Raw genomic sequence first — 25,992 nt, forward strand, 5'->3', positions numbered from 1 at the left:
TACCGCCATAGAAGGAAAGATGGAAGTGAGGCGCGGAATAGGAAGAAGAACACAAGTGATCGATTATTTGAAAAATAGAAGAAAAATTGGGAGTTAAAAGAGGAAGCAGAAAATCGAGAAATATGGAAGAAACATATCCAGGCCCAAACTGAGAATTAAGGAAAAAGAACATTAATCCCAGGATCTGCCAAAAGGCAGAATACTTAATAATAATAATAATAATAATAATAATAATAATAATAATAATAATAATAATAATAATAATAATAATAATAATAATAATAATAATAATAATGACAAATTGTCAAATATACATAACCTAAAAGAAAGAAAGAAATAAAAAAAAAATGTATTGTTTAGGACATTCCAAATGGAGATTATCAACATACACTTTTCGGTAACTGCAACGACGGAAACACCTACAAGTGTGTTTGAACATCAATAGGGAACAGTTGAAGGTTTGGTCTTGAACATCTGTGCGTTTTCGTCAGATTTTGAAACTTGATGAACATTGTATGTATTATTTCATTTTGGCGCGACTCTTGGTTTTTATTCTATGATTTCTTGATGCCCGGCTGGATTTTAAAATCACACTATACATACAAGCTGTTGGAAAGAGTGATATTAATCTTAAATGAAAATGGAGATTTAAAAGAAAAACTGTGATTGTGTATAATATTATGCAAAGTGTTACGGGTTTCGAGGTGTCGGCATTTGAGATTTTTTTTTTTCTAATATCAGGGTCGACGCGCTTCAAGATTATGAAAACATAACTTATGTTTGTTATTCCTTAATTTTCTGAGGTAAACTAGTCTTTACGTACAGCTGAGTAGTAGGGTGTATCGAAAAAAACTTTTTTTCGAAATCCGGTTACGGCTAGTGCGGATTTTTGGCCAAATGGCATCAACAAAACGTATAAAAAATTTCAACTCGATCAGACAACTCCTTCTGCTGCCGAGTAGAGCCCAAATATTAGAAAAATCAACAAAAGATTCACTTTTCAACTGATTTTCCAAAAAATATTTTTTAAATATTTCCTATATATTTCGGTCTTTTAAATTATTGAAATAGCATTGGAAAGGAGAAATAAATACATAAAACAAATTTATTAGGGTTATTTCTGTACACCATAAGCATAAAAACCTAGTTAATTATTTGTAAAAATCCACTGATTTTCTGGCGTATCGTACAATTAAATTTTAATATAAAATTATTGAAGTCTCTTGAATAACGAAGAAAACACTTTAGTGCTAAATTCTAAGAGCAGTAATAGTATAAATAATTTGCTCCCAATGCCGTATGCATCTGCTTATCACACTAGATCACCTGCCGCCCACCTCTCCCCGAACGCCTCTTCTCTTGTACTTGCCCAGCTGAAAGGATCGGTTTTATCAGTCGCCAGTAGTCAACCAGCTGTGTCGAACGTGATTGTCGCTGCTTGAGTTATTTATTAGTGCTGTAGGAAATTTTAACTAAATAATTTGTTTACGTGTGAAGTGCAGTATGTAGAAGTGAGAACAGTGTTTCAGTTGTGTTAAGTACTTTTTATTAGGAAGAGAGTGGCAGATACGCTGACGTTATGGCATCGACAAGTTTGTTACGGTCTGTCGTTAGGAATAGCATTATTGGGACACCCAAGGAATTGGGTAGAACACAGCTACCAACCGTTGAAATGTATTGAGACAATACCTATGGGAGAGAGAAGAAAAAATGAGAATTTCGGGATCCCGGAAAGAGCCTTCAACAAAGGATTTATCTTCTATCGTCGCCAGGAAGATTGTAGAAAATTGAGATTACGCCTCAATCAGCGGCGAAGCAATTTTCAGTGTCAGAAGGATTGTTGCAATGATATTGAAGTACCATAATATTGTCCGTGACTTGCAAAACTCAGCAAAGTCCGGTTTCCAAACTTCTGCGAAACGAATTGCTGATTTTCAACAGTCTGCCAAAAATATTTCATTTGATATAGCCTTTTGTAAGTTTTCCGATCCTCTTGCCTGCAACTGCGAAAAAGGAAGGAAAGTACCAGTGCTAGAGGCGCCTTTTCTTCTAGATCAAAGAACCACAAGATTGAGGCGTAATCTCAATTTTCTACAATCTTCCTGGCGATGATAGAAGATAAATCCTTTGTTGTAGGCTCTTTCCTGGATCCCGAAATTCTCATTTTTTCTTCTCGCTCCCATAGGTATTGTCTCAATACATTTCAAAGGTTGGTAGCTGTGTTCTACCCAATTCCTTGGGTGTCCCAATAATGCTATTCCTAACGTCAGACCGTAACAAACTTGTCGATGCCATAACGTCAGCGTATCTGTCACTCTCTTCCTAATAAAAAGTACTTAACACAACTGAAACACTGTTCTCACTTCTACATACTGCACTTCACACGAAAACAAATTATTTAGTTAAAATTTCCTACAGCACTAATAAATAATTCAAGCAGCGACAATCACGTTTGACACAGCTGGTTGACTACTGGCGACTGATAAGACCGATCCTTTCAGCTGGGCAAGTACAAGAGAAGAGGCGTTCGGGGAGAGGTGGACGGCAGGTGATCTAGTGGGTGTCCCGACAAAACGTACCAGCGACAAAACGTACCACTTGCATTTTCGCGACAAAACGTACCACTTTTGACGACCTGTCGTAAATGACAACCTGTCATGGACTAATTAAAACATTTCAGATATTTAATCCGCGACAAAACGTACCACTTAAAGGAAAAAATTGACCTTGAAATGTCAGACATTTAGTTCGAGGAAATCTTACATTGTAAACAGGGTCAGTGGTGGTTATTAAAATTTACGTTCACCAAAGATTTTCGTGGGGGGGGGGGGGTAGAATAGTGGTACTTTCAAGTGCTGTAGTAAACAGTTTTCTCAGATTTACAGTATCCATGCAGATTCTGGCAGTTCGTATGAAGAAACAACATCAATCCGGTAGTTTTTGCTTTATTACCCAATAAGAATAAGGAGACAGATATTCGTTTGTTTCAACTCATCCTGCAGTCTGTCCCGGAGTGGAAACCAGAAATAGTGAACGTGGATTTTGAATCGTCGGCAATATCAGCGCTTCGCCAAGTATTTCCTTCGACAGAAATCAGTGGGTGCTTCTTCCATTTAAAGAAATGCCTTTGGGGGAAAGTCCAGGAGATAGGACTTTCGGTGGACAGAATGAGGAAATCAGGCATGGTCATGGTCTTGCATCCCTTAGTCTTAGTCTTGATCTTATATCGGCACTTTTCTCATCACCAATCTGTTCAACTTTTAACTTTATTTTGGCCGGTATACCGTCCTATCAAGTAGTAAGTTTTGACGCCTGTCATTATTTGATGGCTGATTGGAAGACTCCTTGGAAGTAGCTCTCCAGGCAAGTGGTACGTTTTGTCGCTTGTCATTATTTAAAGTGTTTTTAGAAAACCCTTCAGAAGAACCCTCAGGGTAAGTGGTACGTTCTGTCGGTGGTACGTTTTGTCGCTAGTACGTTTTGTCGCGTATTCGATCTAGTGTGACAAGCAGATGCATACGGCATTGGGAGCAAATTATTTATACTATGACTGCTCTTAGAATTTAGCACTAAAGTGTTTTCTTCGTTTTTCAAGAGACTTCAATAATTTTATATTAAAATTTAATTGTACGATACGCCAGAAAATCAGTGGATTTTTACAAATAATTAACTATGTTTTTATGCTTGTGATGTACAGAAATAACCCTAATAAATTTGTTTTATGTATTTATTTCTCCTTTCCAATGCTATTTCAATAGTTTAAAAGACCGAAAATATAGGAAATATTTTAAAAATATTTTTTTGGAAAATCAGTTGAAAATTGAATCTTTTGTTGATTTTTCTAATATTTGGACTCTACTCGGCAGCAGAAGGAGTTGTCTGATCGAGTTGAGATTTTTTATACGTTTTATTGATGCCATTTGGCCAAAAATCCGCACTAGCCGTAACCGGATTTCGAAAAAAAGTTTTTTTCGATACACCCTACTGAGTAGTCGTAAACCATACAAGCCTTGGGAATACAGCGTGTAAGAAAGTCATAAATATGTATTAGGAAATTGCGTGTGTGCAGTGAAATGGCATTTGTAAATTGTATGCATTCAAAGAAATGGTAAGGCGTATTCGATTGCGTAGAAATCTCTCTTGTTCGAAAACATATATAGGTATTTATGTATATAATAATATGTATGTATCCATGCATATGGAGAGAGAGAGAAAGAAAGAAAGAAAGAGGGAGCACTACTATTCTAATTTTAAACGTGAAAGAACACATGCTTTAAAAATGCTATGGCATGGGCTATGTATAGAAGTAAATGCTATAGTTCATTGCGATATTGCATTTTTACTTACAATAGAACATATTGCGAACTAGTTTCGTGTACATGCTCTTTATTCTGATGTATATGCGTGTGATTGATATCCAGTCACATACTATATTTTCATGACTTGGACTGCTTCATCTATTTTTCTCATTATACGTTCATGGTTTCTTGACGGTGTAGAAGAAGAGTTTCATAGGTCTGCAAATATATTAATAATAAATTTCAACACTACGGATTTCCGGCTCATAACAGGAACTGATAATCTACATATACATATTTACATGATAAGAAATACCTCTACTTTTGTTTATTCATTTTGCATCGTTGAACCTTTATTTTTCAGTTGTTTGAAAGAAAGAAGGAAACCTCGATGCTTTAATAATTGACAAGAAACAATCTTAGTTTACAATTTTTAAATGTCACTCAATTTAAAACATCTTACATACCGAGCAATTAATCATCAGTAACTCCTAGAAATTTTCTTTCTCTCTCTCTCTCTCTCTCTCTCTCTCTCTCCCTCTCTCTCTCTCTCTCTCTCTCTCTCTCTCTCTCTCTCTCTCTCTCTCTCTATATATATATATATATATATATAATATCTTTTTTATTTGTTACATGACAGTTATATCTCTGGCTACCTTTGAGAAAAAAATTTAAGCGCTATTGCTCATTTAAATGATATGTTTATTTACTTATTTATTTATTTTGTATAAATCTGAACTGATATTTATTGCGCAATATATTCATGCTAAAAGTCACGAGATCACTGTCAAAGATATTAATTTATCCTTCTAGAAATTATATTATTATTAATGTTACATAATTAGTTCTAATTATATTTGTTGTGTAGTAATACTGTTTCTTATCTTCTTTTCCAGAACCTCATACAGAGTACAAAATATGGTTGAAAGCGTTCACCCGTAAAAACGAAGGCGAGCCTTCGGATCCCATTAAACGAAAGACTGATATTAGTGGACCAAGTGCACCGCGCATTTTGAATTTAACTTGCTATTCTCATGACTCGTTATACCTACAGTGGCAGCGACCGGCTGAATTTTATAATTCCATTGATTTTTATTATGTAGCATATCGTAGTGAAGATTCATTTGATTTTGAGGAAATTATTGTTCAAACAACAAAAGATAAGGATGAAGAGACGGTACGTATATATTCAATAATAAATTGAGAGTTTCAGTGAAAAGAGGCACATGACATGAAAAAGTAATTTTTCACAGAAATAGGAGTTCCCTATTTAAAAATCGATGTGACTGTTGAAATATAGTTTTATTTAATTCCACTTTAAAATAGACCCATGAAACTATAATAGCAATATTATTGAATACATGCAAGTTGACGCTGGAAGCAAGTTTCCGGAAATATGTCTCATGTACCTGCTTTCCATTGAGTACCTCAGTTGTGTACATACAGTAAAGTATACGCGTTTTTATTTTGTGATTCTACTTGTTTCTTTAGATTCTGTTAGTAGTTTATTGTGTTCACATTGCTAGATTAAGAAGAGTTCATTCCACTACTAAAGATCTAAGAGTAGATGCTTACCAATTGTAAAATGCCTTTATAAAATCTGAAGATTAATTTTAATAGATCCCTTGTAGTTATAACTTTTCCCAAAGTTGTAGAAGCAAATGCCTAGAGGCAACGAAGCTAAAAACAATAAATATTCGAGAATTTCAGCCAATAGTAAATAAATCCATATCTATCTATGTATATACAGTGGCGGATCCAGGATATGATCAAGGGAGGGGCTAAATCATAGTTTGCCGCTTTATCTAATGTAAAACAGGATTGAAGTCCATTTTATCCAGTGTATACCTGAGGGTTAGGGGGATGCTATAGCCCCCCCCCCTTGGATCCGCCCTTATGTAATATTCAAATTGATGTAAGCAATTAATAGGCATTGTCATAACCGAGTAGAGTCATCGACAAAATATCACGTTTTATATGCAGACTCCATATCGTCGCATGAGAACCAAAGGAACGTAACTCCAAGAAAGGGATTTTTGTTTGCTTGAATTATAAACATAATTCTGAAAGCACCACTTGGTGTCATTTGATTAATTTTAAACCTGACTTTATCGTAAATCTACGAAAATGGTTAACTAATCTGGTTCTCATACGACGATATGAGACGTTCTGTTTACTTTTGCTAATGACTGTACATAGTATTCAAGCTCTTCGCAAGTGTCATTACAAATGCCAGACATACTGTACTATTGCGAATTCTATAAAAAAAAAATGTGTGTGTGAACAGTTAACATAAGGTGAAAAGAATATATCTTAGATAAAGCAATATTACAAACTTTGAGAAAGAAACTTTTGAATTCAAATCACTCAATCCTTTATCTACAAATGCCAAATACATGAGAAAACATATTTGATTGATAAAAGTAGTTCGGATAATATATTATGGATTGACGAAACAGACGTTGCCAAAAAGTAAAATAATTTTCCAGCATAATATTAAAATATTAGTGTTTGTAAATAATTATTTCAAATGAACGCTGCTGTACATCAAATTAAAACATTTTAAGGACTCGAGGAATATGCAGGTGAATTAGATAAAGTAATCGCCAAAGCAAGAACAGAAAGAAAGAAAGAGCAAAATAAATTTTAACTAATATAGACTTGCAATCTAAAACAAATACAAGTTATCAACATTTCATTACATACGGCATTGCTGATGACACTTTCGGATATCCTGTATATACTGTGTTAGTAAAGTTATCACCCATTGATTGCTTGCCTGAGAATGTTACCATTTCTAGAATCACAATTTTCAGATCTTCTAGAAATAATTTCTTGTGACTTGTCTTTCTATAAAGTTTGTATGTAATATACAATGAAACGAATAAATAATACTATTTATCGCAGACTGGACTTATCTGTTTCTCATGTGGTGACATGATTATGATCGTGACATTTTTTTTAATGGCTTTGAAACAAATGAAATTAAGCAGTGGTTCTAGAAAAGTTCACCCAGCACATTTTATTAAATACAAACATTGCATTCCAGAAAAAAAAAATATAAGTAATCTAATTTGAAAGCAAATAATAATAATAATAATAATAATAATAATAATAATAATAATAATAATAATAATAATAATAATAATAATAATAATAATAATAATAATAATAATTCATACCTCAGAGGATATTCCACTTTAAACAGACTGTTATGTAAACTAATAACCATAATTTTCACCACCTGCTGAGACAGAAATAAATTCATATGTAATAAGAATCATTCATGCTACATAAAATCTTCTCTTCTAACTTTGTTCATCTTATCAAATTATAATATAACTGACAGATTGAAAATTTAATGGGGACGTCAAATTGTAATATAAAGTATAGCATGATTCGCTTTTAAGGTTCTCACTTTTGAGAAGAAAATAACTTGCTATACACAATAATTTAAGGGTCTCCTAAGTCACTGGACTTTCATAAATACCCCAAATTATCTATTTGATTTTTTTAGTGCAGTATTTACAATTATCAAATTACATGAAATTTTGATACCAAGCAGTTTTTGATATTCAATTTATTAAACATACGTAGATATTTGATTTCTTGAATATGATTTTTTCCTTCCTTTTTACAAAACAGGCTAGAAATTTACCTATATATTTAATAATTTAATTAGTAAACATAACTTTAAAAAAATAATGATGTAAGTATTATTTAAGAAGTGTTTAAAAACATTCAATTCAATTCTACAAAGGTTCTTGAGCTATCGAAGAAAAGACTATTATAAAGAAAGAGAATGTCTTCGTCGCTTCAGGAGATTTTATGTTTTTTTTGTCTTTACAATAGATGTATGTGCATCATTGTTAATATTCATAGCTTATTTAAATATAATTTCTTTAATTTTCAGATGTCGATTACGAATTTGACGACGAATACTATGTATGAGATCAAAGTCCGTGGAGCATCCAGAAGTTTATTCAACGAAAACCAAATAATCCAAGGCCAAGAGTCGGAATCTCGTAAAGTCCTTATTCAGCCTCACTGTGACAAAATCCATTCGTTTACGCAACGAGACACTACGAACGAACTGAGTGCAGGAATGATAGCCGGAGTAGTGTGTGCTTCCTTTGCTTTACTCCTTGCCATTATTGCTTTTATATTGTGGAGGTGAGTGCATTTGATTTTTCTTCCAAAATCAATGTGATATTTGTTGAAGTGGGATAGGTATCTTACGGAAATATAGCCAGGAATAATTTGAGTTGAGTTGATTTTAGTTTAGCGTTCCTTTCAGCAGCGAGGCTATATAAGACGTTTTAGTGAACCTACTGATTAACGTGGGATCCGAACCACATAAGCGCCCGCCGGGAATCGAACCCGGGTCTCCCGCGCCAAAGGCGCGTACCCTTACCGCTTAGCCACGAGGGAGCTCCCAGGAATAAATTGTCACAAGACATTGTTACTTAGGTCTTTAAAAAAAAAAAAAAAGAGAAAGGAAGGGAGGTTGTATCTACATCAAATAGCAGGCTGTATTCATGCAGATGTGATGTATTACCACAGAACAAGCTAGTGCTGTCAGATGTAAGGATATAAGTTGTGTTGTAAGGCGTAATAACAGATTAGAAAGAAATTTGATTATTCGTGCGTCTTTAGTAGTAATGACGTCTCAAAGACGACATAATACTATTGTTTCACTGGATCCGCCAGTTTTCTGCAAATTGAACATGCTGGAAAGAGGGAAATTTTATTGAAGAGTCCGTATCTTTAAAACGTTCATCTTCAGATCTGTTCTCGAAGTTTTAGTGGGATTCGCCCTCTTGAATTGAAATTCTTAGTGCGACTTTGCCAGTTACTGGTTGGCGTTACCACATCTACTACACATTGTTTTAGGCTTCTAAACTATGCTGTGCGTGTCTGAATCTTATGGAACAGCTGTGTCCGTCCGTCCCTCTGTCTGTCGACAGGTATCAGAGCAAAAACGGCAACATAGTATCAAGAAGCGATTTCTTGCAATCGATTCAGCGTTCCAAAAATAGGTTCTATTTTCTTCGCTAACCTGTTATTCAAACCAGAAGTGTTTGAAATTAGTCACTTCCGGTTTCAACGTTTTTCGCTGTAGAATAAAAACAGTATTAGATAGTGAACAGCGGTTTTCTGCAATCGATTCAGCGTCTCAAGGAAACTTACCGTCACCATCCGCAACACTGACGGGAGTGGTTGAAATTTACTAGTACTTCCGGTTTCAATACTGCTTTACATAGAGCAAAAATGGTAAAATATATCGAAAAACGGTTTTCTGCAATTGCGTCCCAAGAATAGATTTCATATTCTAGGCTAACCCTCTGTTCAGACAAAAAGTTGTGGAAATCAAATATTTCAGGATTCAATATCTGTCACCATATAACAAAAACGGCAATATGTAGTGAACAAGCTTGCTCTTTTGTCAACCAGTTCAGGGCCCCAAGGGAACATGGCATTACTATCCACAGCACTACCGAAACTAGAAGCGGTTTAAATTAGTAGTACTTCCGGTTTCAATACTTATCACCATACAGCAAACACTATAAGATTTTTAACACGGATTTAGCGTCTCAAAAATTAGTTTTGTCCCTACTTTTATCTATCTTTCGAAACCGGATGTGGTGAGAATCTAAGCGTATTTGACTACAAGACTGATTAGATCACATAATTGATAAAATTGACATAGTTACGGACAAGCAGATTTTTGGTATGGATTCAGCACCAATAATATGTTTCATCTCTTGATTGTATTATTTGTATTGCAACCACAAGTGATACGTATCAATTACCACTTCCGGTTTTACTGTTAATCCCAAAAGATAAAAAACAGTAAGAAATAGCGAGTAATGGCTTTTTGATATGGATTCAACGTCCGAGGAACAGGTTCTGTATTTGATCTTTTTAACCTATTGCAGCCAATAGAGTTATAGATGTACTACTCCAAGTTTGAGTGTTGAATTCCCGCAGTTTGGAAGTCTATCGCAGTTTCACGCTGTGAAACGAAACTCACTTGTTTGTAAATTAGTCTTGACGAACCAGCTGTAACTTCGTGATCTTGCGTTGTTTGATAAATCATAAGACTCATTTGTATGTTGCAATAAAGTCAAGAGTTGAGCTGCATCAAATAAATCAAAAGCATGTGTACACATGAGTTAGAAATATGTTTGTATATGATAAAAATTTTCCCATGGTAACTACGCCTTCATTGTATTAACATATGTGGGCTAATATACAAATTATATAAAAGATGATATTTGACTTTAAAATATTAATGCTAACTTACTAATCTCTGCTATCTATTTCTCCCTCTATATATCTGTATGTATGTCTTTTCCCTCTTATTTCCCACTGTCACTGAAGCAATTTAATCGCCTTTTTTTTTTTTTTTTTCGCTCATAACGTTAATTGTAAGTTAAGCATTGTATGTACTTAACAAAGTCAAAAAATATCACATCGTCGTGATAATAAATAAAATAATAATGTCTGACTCATTCAATAAAAGTAATAATATGAATTTCTAACACAATAGTATAATTTGCTATCGTAATTTTGGATATAAGTTTGGCTCGGGGTTTCATGTAGTGGAAACACTGTTGAAGATGGCAGGTATAGATTTTTTTCATCATGTTGAAAAAAAAAGTACCTGTGAGAGATTCAATTTCGGAGCAAGATTTTAGTGTCTAATTGCAAGAAATGAAAAGATTAAAATAATAATAATAAACAGGAGAATATATGCACAAATTGGGAAATGTATATAGCAAGATTGTTATTGAATAACAACGAAATATTTTCAGATAAAGTAGTCTCTCGGATGAGCTACAATGTTATGGAGCGTAGGTCCGAAAAAGCTTCGTGCTGTCCATTTGAAATTAATATATAGATCAAAATAACAGATAGTTAATAATAGTAACAGTGGCGGCACTAGTGCTCTCTAATAGGAAAGTCATGTCGGCAATGGCGGTGAAACCGGCTTTGTTTCCGTTCCCCCGTCCCAAGATCATCATCTGACTTTGGAGCTTCCAGTGATTTTTCACTTTGAATGCACTTTGTAAACTATGATATCAAATACAAATATTGCAGGAAAATTTTGCCATTGTATAATCATATATCCAATATGTGTGTCTTACGTACAGAATTGCTTAACGTTACATACTTTATTCAGCACAAAGAACTCAAGTTATTCATGAAAAGCAATTATGTTGCTAACACTGCTCAATCTATTTCTTCGATTGAATTTTCTCAATCGATTCTGTAAATGATATCAAATTTCTGGTTGTATGTTCTAAGAGCACTGCCCTTTAGTATAAAGGATGAATTAATGGAAGTGAATTATGACTGGTGGAATTATAAGGTGGGAGGAAAAGGGAGAATCCGAAGAAAAGTCAGGACATAATGTTCACTACAAACTCGCGTAGGCGGGGATCAAACCAGACCTCCCTTTCACCAGAGATGAGCGCGTTACCACTGAGCCACATATTTATACCATTGCTTCCTTATTATACATATTTAAGAGTGTAATTTGATACGAATATAAAATTAGTAATAATGAAAATCTAATTAGGTTCAATTATCATAATATACTGTATATATGTTTACTTCTAAAACAGATACACGACAATATGTTACATGATATATTGAGACAAGTACACATCCAGTTTCGATCGTTTCAAACAAAGCAGTAATTCATTCAACCAATCATTTTCAGCATCAAGAGATAGACTGACTGTTAACGCAAACTCTGAACCACACATGTTCCTATCAAGAATCGAACTCTGGTATCCCATGCCGAAGACGCGTTTGCAAACCATATACGCACGAGAGAATTTTAAAATATGCATAAAGTTCCACAAGTTTACCGCGGACCGAATTTGGTGTCCCCCTTGAGTGTTTTCCACCTTAATTCTACCCTACACTACAATTGACTATTCTCGACGTATTTTATAATTTTGAATTACAAGTATAACACTTACATGTTTGCCTGTGGCTTCGTGTGTTTGCTTCTACAATAACATTTCAAGTGGTAAGCTTTTAAAATGTAGTTCAAGAATATTCAATCTTTTCCTAAATGCTTAAAAAAAAAAGGTATTATTAGACTCCGAAATTGTAAATTGCCCTAAGAAAGGGTTCTTATTTTTTTTTTTTTCCATAATAATAATTTGAATATGGGCGTTGCAAACAAACTGATTCCAAATTCTACTGTGGATTCTTCTTGTCTTTGATACAGTATGAGTCAGAGTCATTCTTTTGTGTGTGTGTGCGAGAAGCGGAACAAATCCATCCCACTTTGCTCGGTTCGAGTGCGTCAGCGCAGCCTTAGAACTTAAGGCCCGCCCTAATGTTTCTTCTCCCTCGGTCCAGTGTGCCAACCGAAACGGATTCTTTTTCTGAATCACGAAAAATGGGTGACTACATTGTACGTAAGGACAAGCATTTAAAGAGCTGCTCTGTGAGGCAGGCGATCACTAGAAAGAGCCAAGCCAGAATATGTGAACGGAGAGCAACATGAAGCTTCGTGACTTACGTTACGTTGCCAGATCTCTCAGACATCAGTCAGAGTTGCAAATTCCATATTAAAATAACTAAGGTCGTTTTTTCATTTGTATATAGGAACAAATGTCCATATTTTTCGTAATTATTTTTCTCCGTATTAATTGGAAAAGCACATGACTCTATGAATACATTATGGAGCCGTCCATGAATAGTCATGTACAAAGACGCTGAAAAACCTACGTATGTGCAGACCCATATTATATTTTATGCCCCTTGTCCCAAGAAAACGTTGCCTTCACATTGAGCCACCGTCAATGGAATTTCCGTACAGAAGCAAATGCATGGATTACGCTGACAGCCAATAAAATTAAGCTGCTCCTAGGGGCAGTAGCGTCATAACGAGAAAATTAGGTTGAGCGGTGATAACAATATTGTTTCCAGTATAGATCTCCCTTAAATTTCTTTCTTTAGACTGCCTTTTTTGCGCTTCAGTCTTTTTTGAAAACATCTCGCTTCTAGGAATTGGATAGCCTAGGCCGGAACCTTGTTGCCCGTTCGCAGATCCCCGGCCCTGACTATGGACGTTACAGAGACAAGGAATTCCGGTCATATGGAATACTCAACTAACTAATGCTGAAATTTTGTCATATTATGACAGAAGGATGTGGATCAAGAAAACATATTTCTTGCCTAAATAACTTCAAATTTATGAAAGACATTACGTTGAGACATATTATTGAGGAAGTTATAATGACTATATTCGACATTACTCGAATCATATTTTCAACCATTTGCTGGTATAGACACACACCGTTTTTTTTTTTAATTTATTTTATTTTATTTTATTTATTTTATTTATTTTTTTTTTTTACTTTATAGCCGAGTCGTCTCATGACTTTTCCGAAGGGTAAAATTAAGAGAGATATAATGTGTAATTAGATAGGAATTAATTAGAAGAATGTGTTTAGAAATGAGTGAATACAAAATTCTTATATACGAGAATTCATGTTTCTATATCAATAGATCTGCGAAAAGAATTTCTTGTCTGCAGTGCTAATGGTTCCTCAACTCATGAGAACAAGTATCGGAATATCCCTTGTGCATTTGTTCATTGAACTCTGGGTTGTAGAATTTTCCGGATACTACCGTTTTTGTATGGGGGTATGGTCTTGGTGAAAAGCTCTCAGGATAACAGCAAGATGTTTACAGAAATATATCGAATATTTGATTACATTTCCCACAGACTTGTGTAATTTATCTTATCGAAAACTGCCGCTTAACTCAATCATTATAATCCTTATCAAATGTAAATTCAGTTTATTTTCCTAGTGCGCATGTGTTATCAAGCGAAAGAAAATTTGAGTTTTGCTAGAGTATTTCAACCTAAATAGTCCCGCCAATAGGGAGATCGCATGAAATGACGTCATCATAAAGCAAAATATAATAGACGACAGAAATTTTACAGTTTCTTTCATTATCGATAAATCTACTGTATATATAATTTTATCTTTGTACCACAAATTGTGACGTCATCCGTGCCGATAACGAACAAAGAACTGCGTCAATTTATCTAGATTCTAACTATTAGTGACTTTTTTCGTGTTTTGTGGCTGCTTAAATGTGTATTATGGCCATGGTCTCGTTAGTGTTGATTTTTTGGACGAACGACTAAAATTTTTGATTTGTGTATAAAACTTTATCATGCCACAGTGCTCTGTTTCGGGTTGTAACAATTACATTGACACATCTACAGTACCACATTCTTCTTGGGTAAGGAGGTTAATTAAAAAAGATATCATACCTAGTGAAAGATCTGTTTGTTCGGTACATTTCAAAGACGAAAATCCTAACATTTCAAGTGAGTGCGAAAAGCAAATTCTTTGTGAGGGAAGCCAAAATAGTGTGAGCAGACTTGCAGTTTCTTCATTGAATGTGAAAGGATTACAAGACGTACATAGTTCGCCATTACGACAGAAGAATAGCGAAAGTCCTTACGTTAAAAAGAGCGCATTTCGCAGGATTCGAGGGTTTTTACACGTGTAAGTGTATGAATACAGTTTATCTCCTCTATTAGTCGAACAACAATAGTCTTTATAGATTTGGATGGTATCTTGGGATATTTATAATTGTTCCTTTCATTTTATGTACCTTTCTTTCTTCTAGAGCTATCCAGAGACTGTACTTAGGAAATATTAATTTCAAAATTAATTGGTTAGAATTATAGTCTTTAACCAAACAATGAATGGTTTAATTAATATGATATATTGATCGTTAAAATCAGTACTTTGTTGTGATCTCTCTGCGTGCATAGGATATTGCCCTCTGAGATCTGCTTGATAGAGAAAAGCTCATCTTAATGTTTTTATTGGCTCCCTTTCTTTGTATACAAGAAAAGTAATTTAGTCGCACGTCAGGTTTCAGATTACGAGTTTGGTACTGGGGAATAATCTGAACCTTGAAAACCTAAATGAGTAATGAATAGCGGAATGAAAATGGAATAGACAAAAATTAAGACTTTGGATATTGTTCTAGTATCGTTTCATTTATTTTGTATATTCGCCATCAAAATAATAAACAACCGTACACATTTAATTTTAATTTCGGATTAAATTAGCTGTTTAGTCTAAGTAAAGTTTTTTCGGTAAAATCTAAAGAATACAGTTCATCTACGCCAAAACAAACTATGCTAAAATTGATCCACAATCTTTTCTAAGTTGTGACCCAAAAAATGTATAAGTTATGGGTTGGGCACATTCCTTGGTGACGACTCTACCATTGACGACAATATCTACCAATATCGGTAATTGTCATATTCTTATTGAACCATTTGTAAATTATAATCTGCACGTCTTTATCTCTAAATTGTAATTGAAAACGTAGGTTTTCATGAAGAATTTTAACTTACTTCAAATGTGGTTATTACTTTCAGGAAATGTTTCCACGCTGCTTACTATTACCTTGATGATCCACCCAGAGCTCCACCACCAACAGTAGTAGACTGGGACACGAAGTCCGAAACTGGTGTGAAAACTGCTATTCCCATCCATGTCTTCTCTAAACATGTGGCCGAACTTCATGCCGACGGCGACATTGGCTTTAGCAAAGAGTACGAAGCGATACAGGCTGCCTCAACTCAGGAAGAATACACGTCTGACATTTCTCAGCATCCGGATAATAAACAGAAGAATCGCTACCTTAACATCTTGGCATGTAAGTATTAAAGTACTATTTAAGTAGTGCTTTCAGACTCCCAAATCAACACAGTATTTTATTATTATTATTATTATTATTATTATTATTATTATTTTACAACAAATAAACTTCATGCTTTAACCTCTTCGAGAGTTTCTGTTTTGCTTATGTCGAAAATTATGACAACATTTAACTTTTCACTCCTTTTCGTTTTCCTGTCGATATATATATATATATATATATATATATATATTCCACATGAATTTCGGATAGTCAGGTGGTCAGTAAAATGCATTCTAAGCATGTGGTTCATGAAACGATTTCATACAATATATAACATTGTAATAACATAGCTTCTGAAGATGATGTGAAAATAAACAAAACCTTCGTCGCATCACTGGTTTTCAAACTTGTCTGCATTGATTCTGTTTCTGTGATTTTGTGCCATACATTTTTTCTTTCTTTAAGTAATGTATAATTATAAATTTAATTCGATATAATATATTGAATAATCTTTTAAAAGCTATATGCTCCATAAGGTCGAAAGCAAAGCCATTCAAATAAGACATGAAAGTTTGTTGTTCACTATTTTATTTTCTACCTTGAAGGAGTGAAGAAATTAAACATAATCTATATACAGTTATATAGTCAGTGTTGAAAGTTTATTGGGTACCACACATATCATTCTTATATATGATCAACAAAAACTTTAGAATGTAGGAGTACTGCTCTAATCTTGTGTATGAAGTCGTATAAGTAGAGTCTGCTTCAAATTACTGAATGGAGTTTCGACAAATAAAAGTGTAAGATTTTCAGTAACTGTAAAGCTATGCTATTCTTCGTATCTTTTCTCATTTACATCTGTCATTTTCAACATATGGTTCATTTTGCAAACAATGTTAAAGGAGGTGAATATAACATTCTATTGGCTCACCAATTTGAAAATTCTGGAAATGTATGTTTCATGGTTGGTCCAGATCCTATGTTCCTTTTTATCACTTTCTTATACATTTATTGAAAGTTTTAGTATAAAGTTCCCACAGTATTTCATAATTATCGCACTAGTAACAACGCAAAATTAGAAAGCAAATTATTTTATACTGGAGTTACCTATCTGTGGAAATAAAACGTTGAAATCCATTAATGTTAGTAACCGAAGATAGATTACAAGTCAATATTACTATTACCCTCTTATATATGATTCATAATTTTACGTTATGGTCAGATAAGCGTTATATCTTTCTGCATTTAGATTTCGAAGTCAGGTGGTGGTGTAAACGTTAAAGGAAAGGAATAAATTTGTTCTAGTTACTGTGCGCCTTAATATGTATAATCACGATATGACATAATAAATCTACATTTTTATGAAATTCATCTCGTAGCTTTCTACCAGGATTCTTACACGGCCACTAATAAAAGGTCGACAGTATTGCTCGTTCAGTTTTTTAAAGAACAATTACACAAGGATTGACTTAGGTAGAGCTCTTGTAGTCTTGTGTAATATAATTTTGTATAATAATAATATAAAATAAATAAATAAAAATAACTGGGAGGAGCAGCATATACGTATATGTTCAGGAATAAAGTGACGGGTATTTACTTCATTGAGGAAGTGTCTCAATTGAGAATCAAAATTGGGAGATCAAAACTTTCTATTATTGTCTATTATGAACTTCTTTTCCGCTATTTTACTCGTGAGAAAAATGTAGTATCTTCATAACAGGCAACATTGAAATTTTGTACGTGGACTAACAAGATTGGAGAACTGATGAAAAATTAAATCTGTTTATGGAAGTTTAAAAATTAAGCATGTATGTTGGATGTAGGAGGTTCGATGAAAGTGTTACGCAACGCAATGAGTGAGCATCTATGTACTTTGTGTTGCTCTTATGCAGTGTTGAAATATGACTTATTAAAAAAAAATAAATAAATAAATAAATAAAAATAAAAATAAAATAAAATAAAAGGAAAACTGAAGTGCCTCTTATACCATCTTCACTTCCAAGAATAAAGGTAGTTTATTTTCCAGTTCAAAACCAGTCTTTATTGTCTATAGGATATAATATTATTATTATTATTATTAATAATAATAATAATAATAATAATAATAATAATAATATTTAAAAGTTACACTAACTAACTAACTAACTCTATGGCCTATGGAACCCGGAGGTTCAATGCCGCGTTCACAAAAGCTCTCCACTGACTTCTATCCTTAGCCAACTGGATCCAGTTTCTACCATGTATTCCTATTTCTGCGCGATCCATCTTAATATTGTCCTTCCATCTGCACCTAAGTCTTCCTAATGGTCGTTTTCCGATTGGTCTTCCAGTCAAGACTTTGAAAGCGTTTCTACTTTCTTCCATTCTAGCTACATGACCTGCCCATTTAAGCCTCCTAGACTTGACGACTCTCACAATGTTGGATAAACCATATAAATTATGTAGTTCCTCGTTATGAAGTTTCCGCCATTCCCCATTCCCGTTCCTCTTGGGTCCGAATATTCGTCTCAGGATCTTGTTCTCAAATACTTAAGCGACCATGTTTCGCAACCATACAAAACAACAGGCATGATTATCGTTTTATATATTTTAAGCTTCAAATTCTTCGACAGAATTTGCGACGACAAGAGATTTTGAACCGAATAGTAACACGAATTCCCCGCTTTTAGTCGACATTTAATTTCTTCGTGAATATGATTTTCCTCTGTTAATATCGATCCTAAATATTTGAAAGCATCCACTTTATCAAAAGTATTATTTAATATTTTAACGCATCCACAATTTGCCGTATTACGGTCCCGACGCACTTCCATGTATTTAGTTTTCTCTGCATTTACTTCTAAACCCATGTCCCTGCAAGCGTTTAATAAGATCTCTGCATTTCTTTCTATTGTTCTTCTATCATCCCCTATTAAATTTACATCATCAGCATATGTCATAACATGGTGAATACCGTTCAACTCTAGGCCCTGGTTGCTATCTTTGATTTTCCTTATAGCGTATTCCAGCACAAAGTTAAATAATAATGGCGACAACGCATCTCCTTGTTTCAGGCCATTTTCGACATGAAAGCTCGTGGACAAAAATTTTCCTACCCGGACTTTACTTTGTGATTCATTTAAGCATATCTTAATTAATCTAATTAGCTTTCTCGGTATTCCAAGTTCAGTAAGAACGTTGTATAATGTTTCTCTCCTAACCGAGTCGTACGCCTTTCTAAAATCAATAAATAATTTATGTACCGGGGTATTGTATTCCCACTTTTTTTCGAGTATTTGGCGAATGGTAAATATTTGGTCGATAGTTGATCGATTTCGTCTAAATCCGCACTGATAATCTCCAATAATTTCATCTGCGTATGGGATCAATCTTGTTAATAGAATATTTGAAAGGATTTTATAGGATGTTGACAGAAGAGAAATGCCTCGATAATTATTACAGTCAGTTTTGTCGCCTTTCTTGTGAATTGGAACAATTATTGACTTTTTCCACTCTTGTGGCAATTCGTCCTTGTTCCATATAAGGAGAATGAGTTTGTGTATCTTGTTCTACAATTTTTCGCCTCCAGCTAAAATTAACTCAGCCGGAATTTTATCTACACCCGGAGATTTGTGTTTCTTTAATTTCTTTATAGCGGTTTTACTTCTATTCGGTTGGGTTCTAGAATATACGGTTCTGCGGTGTGTATCTCCTTTTCTCCACGCACATTAGTTTTCGGCTGCGTGTTCAGCAAATCGTCAAAGAAACCTTTCCATCTATTTAAGAGGCAATCCGTATCAGTGAGAACTGTTCCGTCAGCTTTCTTTAATATATAAGCACGAGGTTGATAGCCTTTCTTAAATTTAAAAGTTACACGCACTCTTTAAACTTATATTTTGTAATAAATGTTTATAAAATTTATGTAGTTGTTTTACAGTGTTAAACTAGAATAACTATAGTGAGTATCAAGATGTAATGAATCCTTGACTTTCGTTAAACTCTGGATGCATAATGGCACAACAATCATAAATACAGACATATATGTATTTTTTAATCGTTCAGTCGCGATTCCGTGTCAGTCTCTTTCTACTTATGTAAGGTTGGCGGGGAACATTGGCACGTGTTAACCTCGAAACTTGCAAGCCAAGGACTTACTAGTAACGGGAGAAAACTTACATGTGAATAATGATGATTATTAATTGTTCATATATCGATAAATCAATGGTAAAAATGGAAAGTTAAGAGTGAGTAACCAAGATATAAAGAATTAAAAATGACAAATAAAAAATAAAGAAAGAAAGAAAATAAATAAGTAAATAAATAAAAAATAAATAAAATCTGTAAATCGAATGTGCGTGGCTTAACTTTGCGTAACTTTTAAGTCTTTTCCCGAGATTTTTAGTAAGTATTATTTGATAATGGCAAACCTATGCCATAAAACAGAAATAGGAGTATAGGGAACAAAGCATCACTTGGAACACTTCACGTAACTGTAATGGATTGGGATTTATGTGTAGAAATCAAATTAACGCCAAAGCATTAATAATAAAGGATGAAACATGAAGCTGGTAATGTATTGAAACATATTGCCTATCTTCTGGTAATTGTTTTAATGAATTTATCAAATTTATTGATCACATTAACTACACAGGAATAATGCAAACTCACATGTTAAATTCGTACAGAACGTTTAGTCAATCCTCCCTTGAAATGATCAAAAATATTTTGCAAAGTTCAGTACCTTTTATGACACTTTCCTCAAATTATATATAAAGTGTAAAATAAGTATACTTAAGGATGAAGGCACAGTGTATAAACGCTAATATGTTTCGTCATTTTCTCTCCTTGTACAGATGATCACAGTCGAGTCCAGCTGTTACCTGTACCAGGACAAAAGAAATCTGTGGATTACGTGAATGCAAATTATATAGATGGATTTCAAAAGTCTCGTGCTTACATAGGAACCCAAGGCCCTCTTCCAGCGACGTTCGACTGTTTCTGGCGCATGGTTTGGGAACAGCGTGTAGTAATCATCGTTATGATTACAAACTTAGTGGAGAGAGGAAGGGTAAGTGTCCGTCTGTTTGTTGTTGTAAAATCAGATGTATTAATATTACTGGAGTGCTGAAGTAAGCATGCTGGTTTGAAGTATTGAGAAAAGCCTGTACAAATAACACCCCCTTTTATTAATTAAAGTTTTCTTCTGTACATTCATACATACACTTTTTTTTTCTCACTTCATTAAAAGGATGAAAGAAAAAAAAACGATAGATTTTACTATGTACCCCACACATTTCTGTGGAATTACTATGAAAATTTTTTTAGTACCTTAATTTAGCATTTTTAACCAATTATCTGTGTGTTATTGTGTGCAGTTGTCATTGTGTAATTGCAAATGGGTGCTGCTCTTAAGGCATTTTCAAACAAAAGTTTTAAGGAAAGTGAACCTTGGTGTAAAACGTGGTTAGTTGATTCCTTGTACTTTGTTCCAGTAGAAGCTTACAATTGAGAGTGATATGGGCTTAGCAGAGTTTATATAAAGTAATTAATGTCCTGTTTCACTAACCCATATATATGTATGTAATATTAACAAAAGAAAACCGACCAAAGTAAAAAAAAAATATATATGTTAATAATAATGAGGTAACGTGTCTGATGAAGGCGATATTACGTTGCCGAAACTGTTACTCAGGTATTATTAATATATATTTGGCGCTTTGGTTAGTTTTGCTTTACTAATACTGTGGAATATTTCCAAAGCTATAATGAACAAAATAGAAATATAAATATGCAACTTGCCTTGATCAGGTATGGATCCTGTTCTTTGTGAAAATGCACATAATGACTGCATTAAACGAGGAGTCCTTAACACTGATAGGTGTTATTCTCTTTCTTTTCTGTTCATGCTGTCCAATAGGAAACTCTTAAAAGACAGCCTAAGCTTGCATCCCAATGTCTGGAGGTACTGTATTTTGTTTGGGCACTTTTTGTGTGCATCTCCGTAAATCCTTCCTCTATCATTAATGCAAACATTGCATCTTGCTCTAAACCAGGTCCTTCGCTTGTAGTTGCTGGTAGACCTTCCTTCTTCTTACCTTTCCCTGTGCTTCTTCCACTGTGTACTGGTGAATGTAAGGGTATGCTGAAGTAACGTGGCACTCACTAAGTATGATTTTTTTTTTTTTAAATAGATTATTATTACTACTTCTCACCGTTTGAAATGAAGCATGCCAGGAAGGCACTGCTGTTGTTCTTTCAGTTACTTGTAAGTTCTAGAGATAAGGTGTACATACTTACGTATAGATATAAATATCTTGATGTGTATGCTCAATATCTTGGCTGCATTGTATTGATATTTTTGTTTTGTCTTTTGTAGAGGAAATGTGATATGTACTGGCCAAAGGAGGGGACGGAGACCTACGGAGTAATTCAAGTCAAGTTGGTCAAGGAAGATGTGATGGCAACATACACAGTTAGGACCTTACAGATAAGGCACTTGAGGGTAAGTGAAATTTTGAGTGTTTCGAGAATGATAACTAAATAATTCCTCGATACTTTAAAATTACAGTTAGATTTCTGCCGTCAGAATTTGTGGACGACATTCTATTTTGAATTTTATGCCTTTCTCTAGAAACCGAAAGGATTGTAAGATTCAGGTATCCTACTTACTGAAGAAGCAATATCATTAATGCGAGATCAGATATATTATATGTCTGACTGCAAATCTTAATCCAGCATTTCAACCAGAAGCGGTGAAAAAGGAAAGCTTCTCCCCAGCAGAACTACATTCATAGTGAACTTCAGTTAAAGGTCATATAGTGAGAGGTTCAATGGTTAGAGCGCTCACCTATGGTGCGAATTGTTTCAGATCATGTGAGTTTGTAGTGGACATAATCATTTCGGTTTGTTCCCTGCCTCTTCTTACCCCATCAATTCTTCCATCATCATTAGCTTGCGTTTATCATTTGTCCTCTTTTGCCTAAAGGGCATAAACTCAAGACTCGTTTTCATTGTTTTCAAGTTCAGTTGCCAAAAGTGTGTTTAGAAGAAATAAATAAAAAAAAGTATCTTTTTTTTTAAAAAAATGTGTAGATCTCCCTCTAACAGGACTGGATAACTGATTATTTTTGTGGATCACACGCTAGGTGAACCATAAAAGACTTGCTGGTTTGCTCGTTTTTCTCCTAGTGTACTGAGATTAGCAAAGCTTTCAGAAAAGCTTAGCGCCAAATAGTCAAGTAAATGCTGTATGGCTTTGAGCTGTTTTGATAAAGGATCAGAAATGTAAAAATAGCTTTACACTGCCAGGTATATGATAATATGAGGGGATAAATTGGAAGAAGTTGAGGTCATTACACTATATTGAGGGTAAATTAATGTGATTTTATTCGATTCTGTTTGCCTGTTCGTTTATTGAAGTCTAGCGTCCCGTTCTACTGAGGCTATATGTTATGTTGACCTACAATTTAAGTTAAAATTCGAACCACCCTAATGCATTTAAAATTCATTGCTTTCTACCAGAAATCAAACCCGAGAGCACATGTGCTAAAGGCGCACGCATTAGCCACGGGACCACTTGGGAGAGAATCATTTTATTCCAGTAAACCATGGTGTTCAGAACACACTCGGGTTATTAGTGGAAGAGAACAGTTCCATAAAATTTATTTAGAGATTATGTAACGTATCTTTTTAACAATTAAATTTAATCTCTATATGCATTAAATTGAACGCATTACAATGAACAAAAAAATGTGCGATCGTTTATCATGAAAATATTTCTGTTGAGAATGCTATAGTAAGCAGCCCGATAAAAAATTAATAGAAGGATAAATGAAAGAGTATGAACAACTCAAGAATAATTCTCGCTTCAAACCTTGATCGTCCCTTTTCGCTTCGCCGGTGCCGTATATAGTATATACAGTTAGTATAGGGAATTTTCGTTCATTCTACCTTTTATTTCGTTATTATTCATTTACATTTGTGAGTCTTTCTTAAACTGCAAGGGACCATGAGACGATAATTATGACTGTTAAAAAACACACATTATTTGCAGTGAAACATTTGAGTATTATATCACTGTATGTTTTACTCGAATCCACAGTTGCACATATCTCTATCTAATATAAATAAAATAGTTTGTTTGTGTGTCTGTCTGTCTGTGTGTGTGTGCGTGCGGCCTGAGGACCAGGCGAGTGGACCGAGAGTTACCAAATTTGGGTGACGGGTACCTTGGTCCAGGCCCCAGACCAAGACAAAGCGTTTTTTTTTTAAATTAATTTCGAACCAGGGGGTCTCAGAGGAGGGAGGGGAGGTACCGAGATACGTAAAAGTAGTAGAAAATGACCGATATTAGTGTCGAATTCATAGTTTTTGCTGTCGCTGAGATCAATGGTGAAACTCTGATCGTATTAACTTCCAAATTCACCCTACTCCGCAGCGGGCCAAGATCACCGGGGGAGGGGGGGGGGTGGTGGCGAGACATGTAAACGTAATCCAAAATGACCGATATTAGTGTCAAATCCATAGTTTTCGCGGTCGCTCATATCAATGGTAACACTTCCATTAGCGATGACTTGCAAATTTAGCTACCATTGTATGCGAGCCGGGTGTCAGCGGGGGGAAGGTGATACCGAGACACATAAAAATAGCCCAAAATGACCGACCGATATTAGGGTCAAATCCATAGTTTCCGCGGTCGCTGAAATGAATAGTGATATTCCCCAGGCGTTGACTTCCAAATACAGCCCCCATGGGAAGAATGGGTATATTCAGCTAGTATATAATGTCAAGGTTGAATTCGAAACTTCATGTTATATGATTTAACTATTAGTATTATGTCTGATTTGTTGTAATGATGACGGTAATCTTGTTTCAATCAAATATATTCGGTTACTTCCAAAACTGAATTTCTTCTAATACGTTTTTCCAAATTTCAGGGCCGCGGTGGCTCAGTGGTAGAGCGTTCGCCTCTGGTGCTTGGGGTCCCGGGTTCAATCCCAGCCCCCGCCAAGTGAACTTTGTGGTGGACAAACACCGTGTGCGTGGGTTTTCTCGGGGTTCTCCCGTTTCCTCCCACTTTCTTCATTCCACCATTTCGTTCATTACTCATCATCACCGTCTCCTTTAGCCTAACCGGCATAACCGTGGGACGTAAAACTCAAAGATTTCATTTCATTTCATTTTTTTTCCAAATTTCATTCGAACGAGAAACCGATTTTTTTTTCTTTTAATAACTTAAACCACCAAATAATTGAAGAATGATTCTGAAGGCTTTCGAAAGTTTCTTAACTATTGCGTATAGTCCGTATTTTATGTACCTTTAAACCTACCATTTTAACAGCATCCAAAGTTATAAGACAAGGAACTTAATTTGTACGTCAGAGTAATTAGTTTAGAGAGAAAAATGTGCTCTAATGACTCTTATTTATTCAAATATAATGCGCAAAAGAAATTTATTAAAGGAAATCTACCTATTAACTTGGTCTGCAGTATCCAGCAGAAAAATCCTGTCCCATCTTCTAAATTTTGCTCTCGGTACAAGTCATCAATTTGAATGCGGGTTTTGATTACATACAGCTAACTGTATTAAGAAAACAGTAAGCCATCTCTTTTAATGATGTTTACAAAAGAGTCACTTTTATTGGGCACTATGCCAAATTGTTTTTCAAAGACATACCAAGATAATAATGTACGAATTTTCATTAGTATATTATTTTTAATTCTGAACAGATAAAGAAAAAGAAACATAGCATGGCAGAGAGGTTTGTGTACCAGTATCACTACACCAATTGGCCAGATCATGGAACGCCTGATCATCCTTTACCAGTTCTTAGCTTTGTGAAAAAGTCCTCTGCTGCCAATCCTATTGATGCTGGTCCCATCATTGTACACTGCAGGTAATGTTCCATTTTTTTCCCTATTTGTTTTCTGTCATTTTAAGTGTTATCCGAAAACTAGTTTTGGTTCTAAATCCATGTCTAATGAAGAGAAACATTATGAAAAGTTT

General features: G+C 34.6%; 1 protein-coding gene across 5 annotated transcripts in view; it reads left to right on the forward strand.

Moving 5' to 3' along the window:
- LOC145688521 (putative receptor-type tyrosine-protein phosphatase mosPTP-1) overlaps positions 1–25,992 on the forward strand; it is a 327,258-nt gene that overhangs the window by 255,899 nt on the left and 45,367 nt on the right. For 3 of the 5 annotated variants that reach the window (XM_081762882.1, XM_081762878.1, XM_081762877.1), the window contains exons 3-9: positions 5,195–5,475; positions 8,212–8,471; positions 15,742–16,022; positions 20,840–21,054; positions 21,904–21,948; positions 22,363–22,488; positions 25,716–25,882. In XM_081762882.1, coding sequence (XP_081619008.1) covers positions 5,195–5,475; positions 8,212–8,471; positions 15,742–16,022; positions 20,840–21,054; positions 21,904–21,948; positions 22,363–22,488; positions 25,716–25,882 — 1,375 coding nt within the window. The remainder of the gene's footprint in view (positions 1–5,194; positions 5,476–8,211; positions 8,472–15,741; positions 16,023–20,839; positions 21,055–21,903; positions 21,949–22,362; positions 22,489–25,715; positions 25,883–25,992) is intronic. The other 2 variants (XM_081762881.1, XM_081762880.1) reach the window with 1 other exon arrangement.

Source organism: Thermobia domestica, chromosome 6 (genome assembly GCF_964235325.1).
Source record: "Thermobia domestica chromosome 6, izTheDome1.hap1.1, whole genome shotgun sequence".
Classification (NCBI taxonomy): domain Eukaryota; kingdom Metazoa; phylum Arthropoda; class Insecta; order Zygentoma; family Lepismatidae; genus Thermobia; species Thermobia domestica.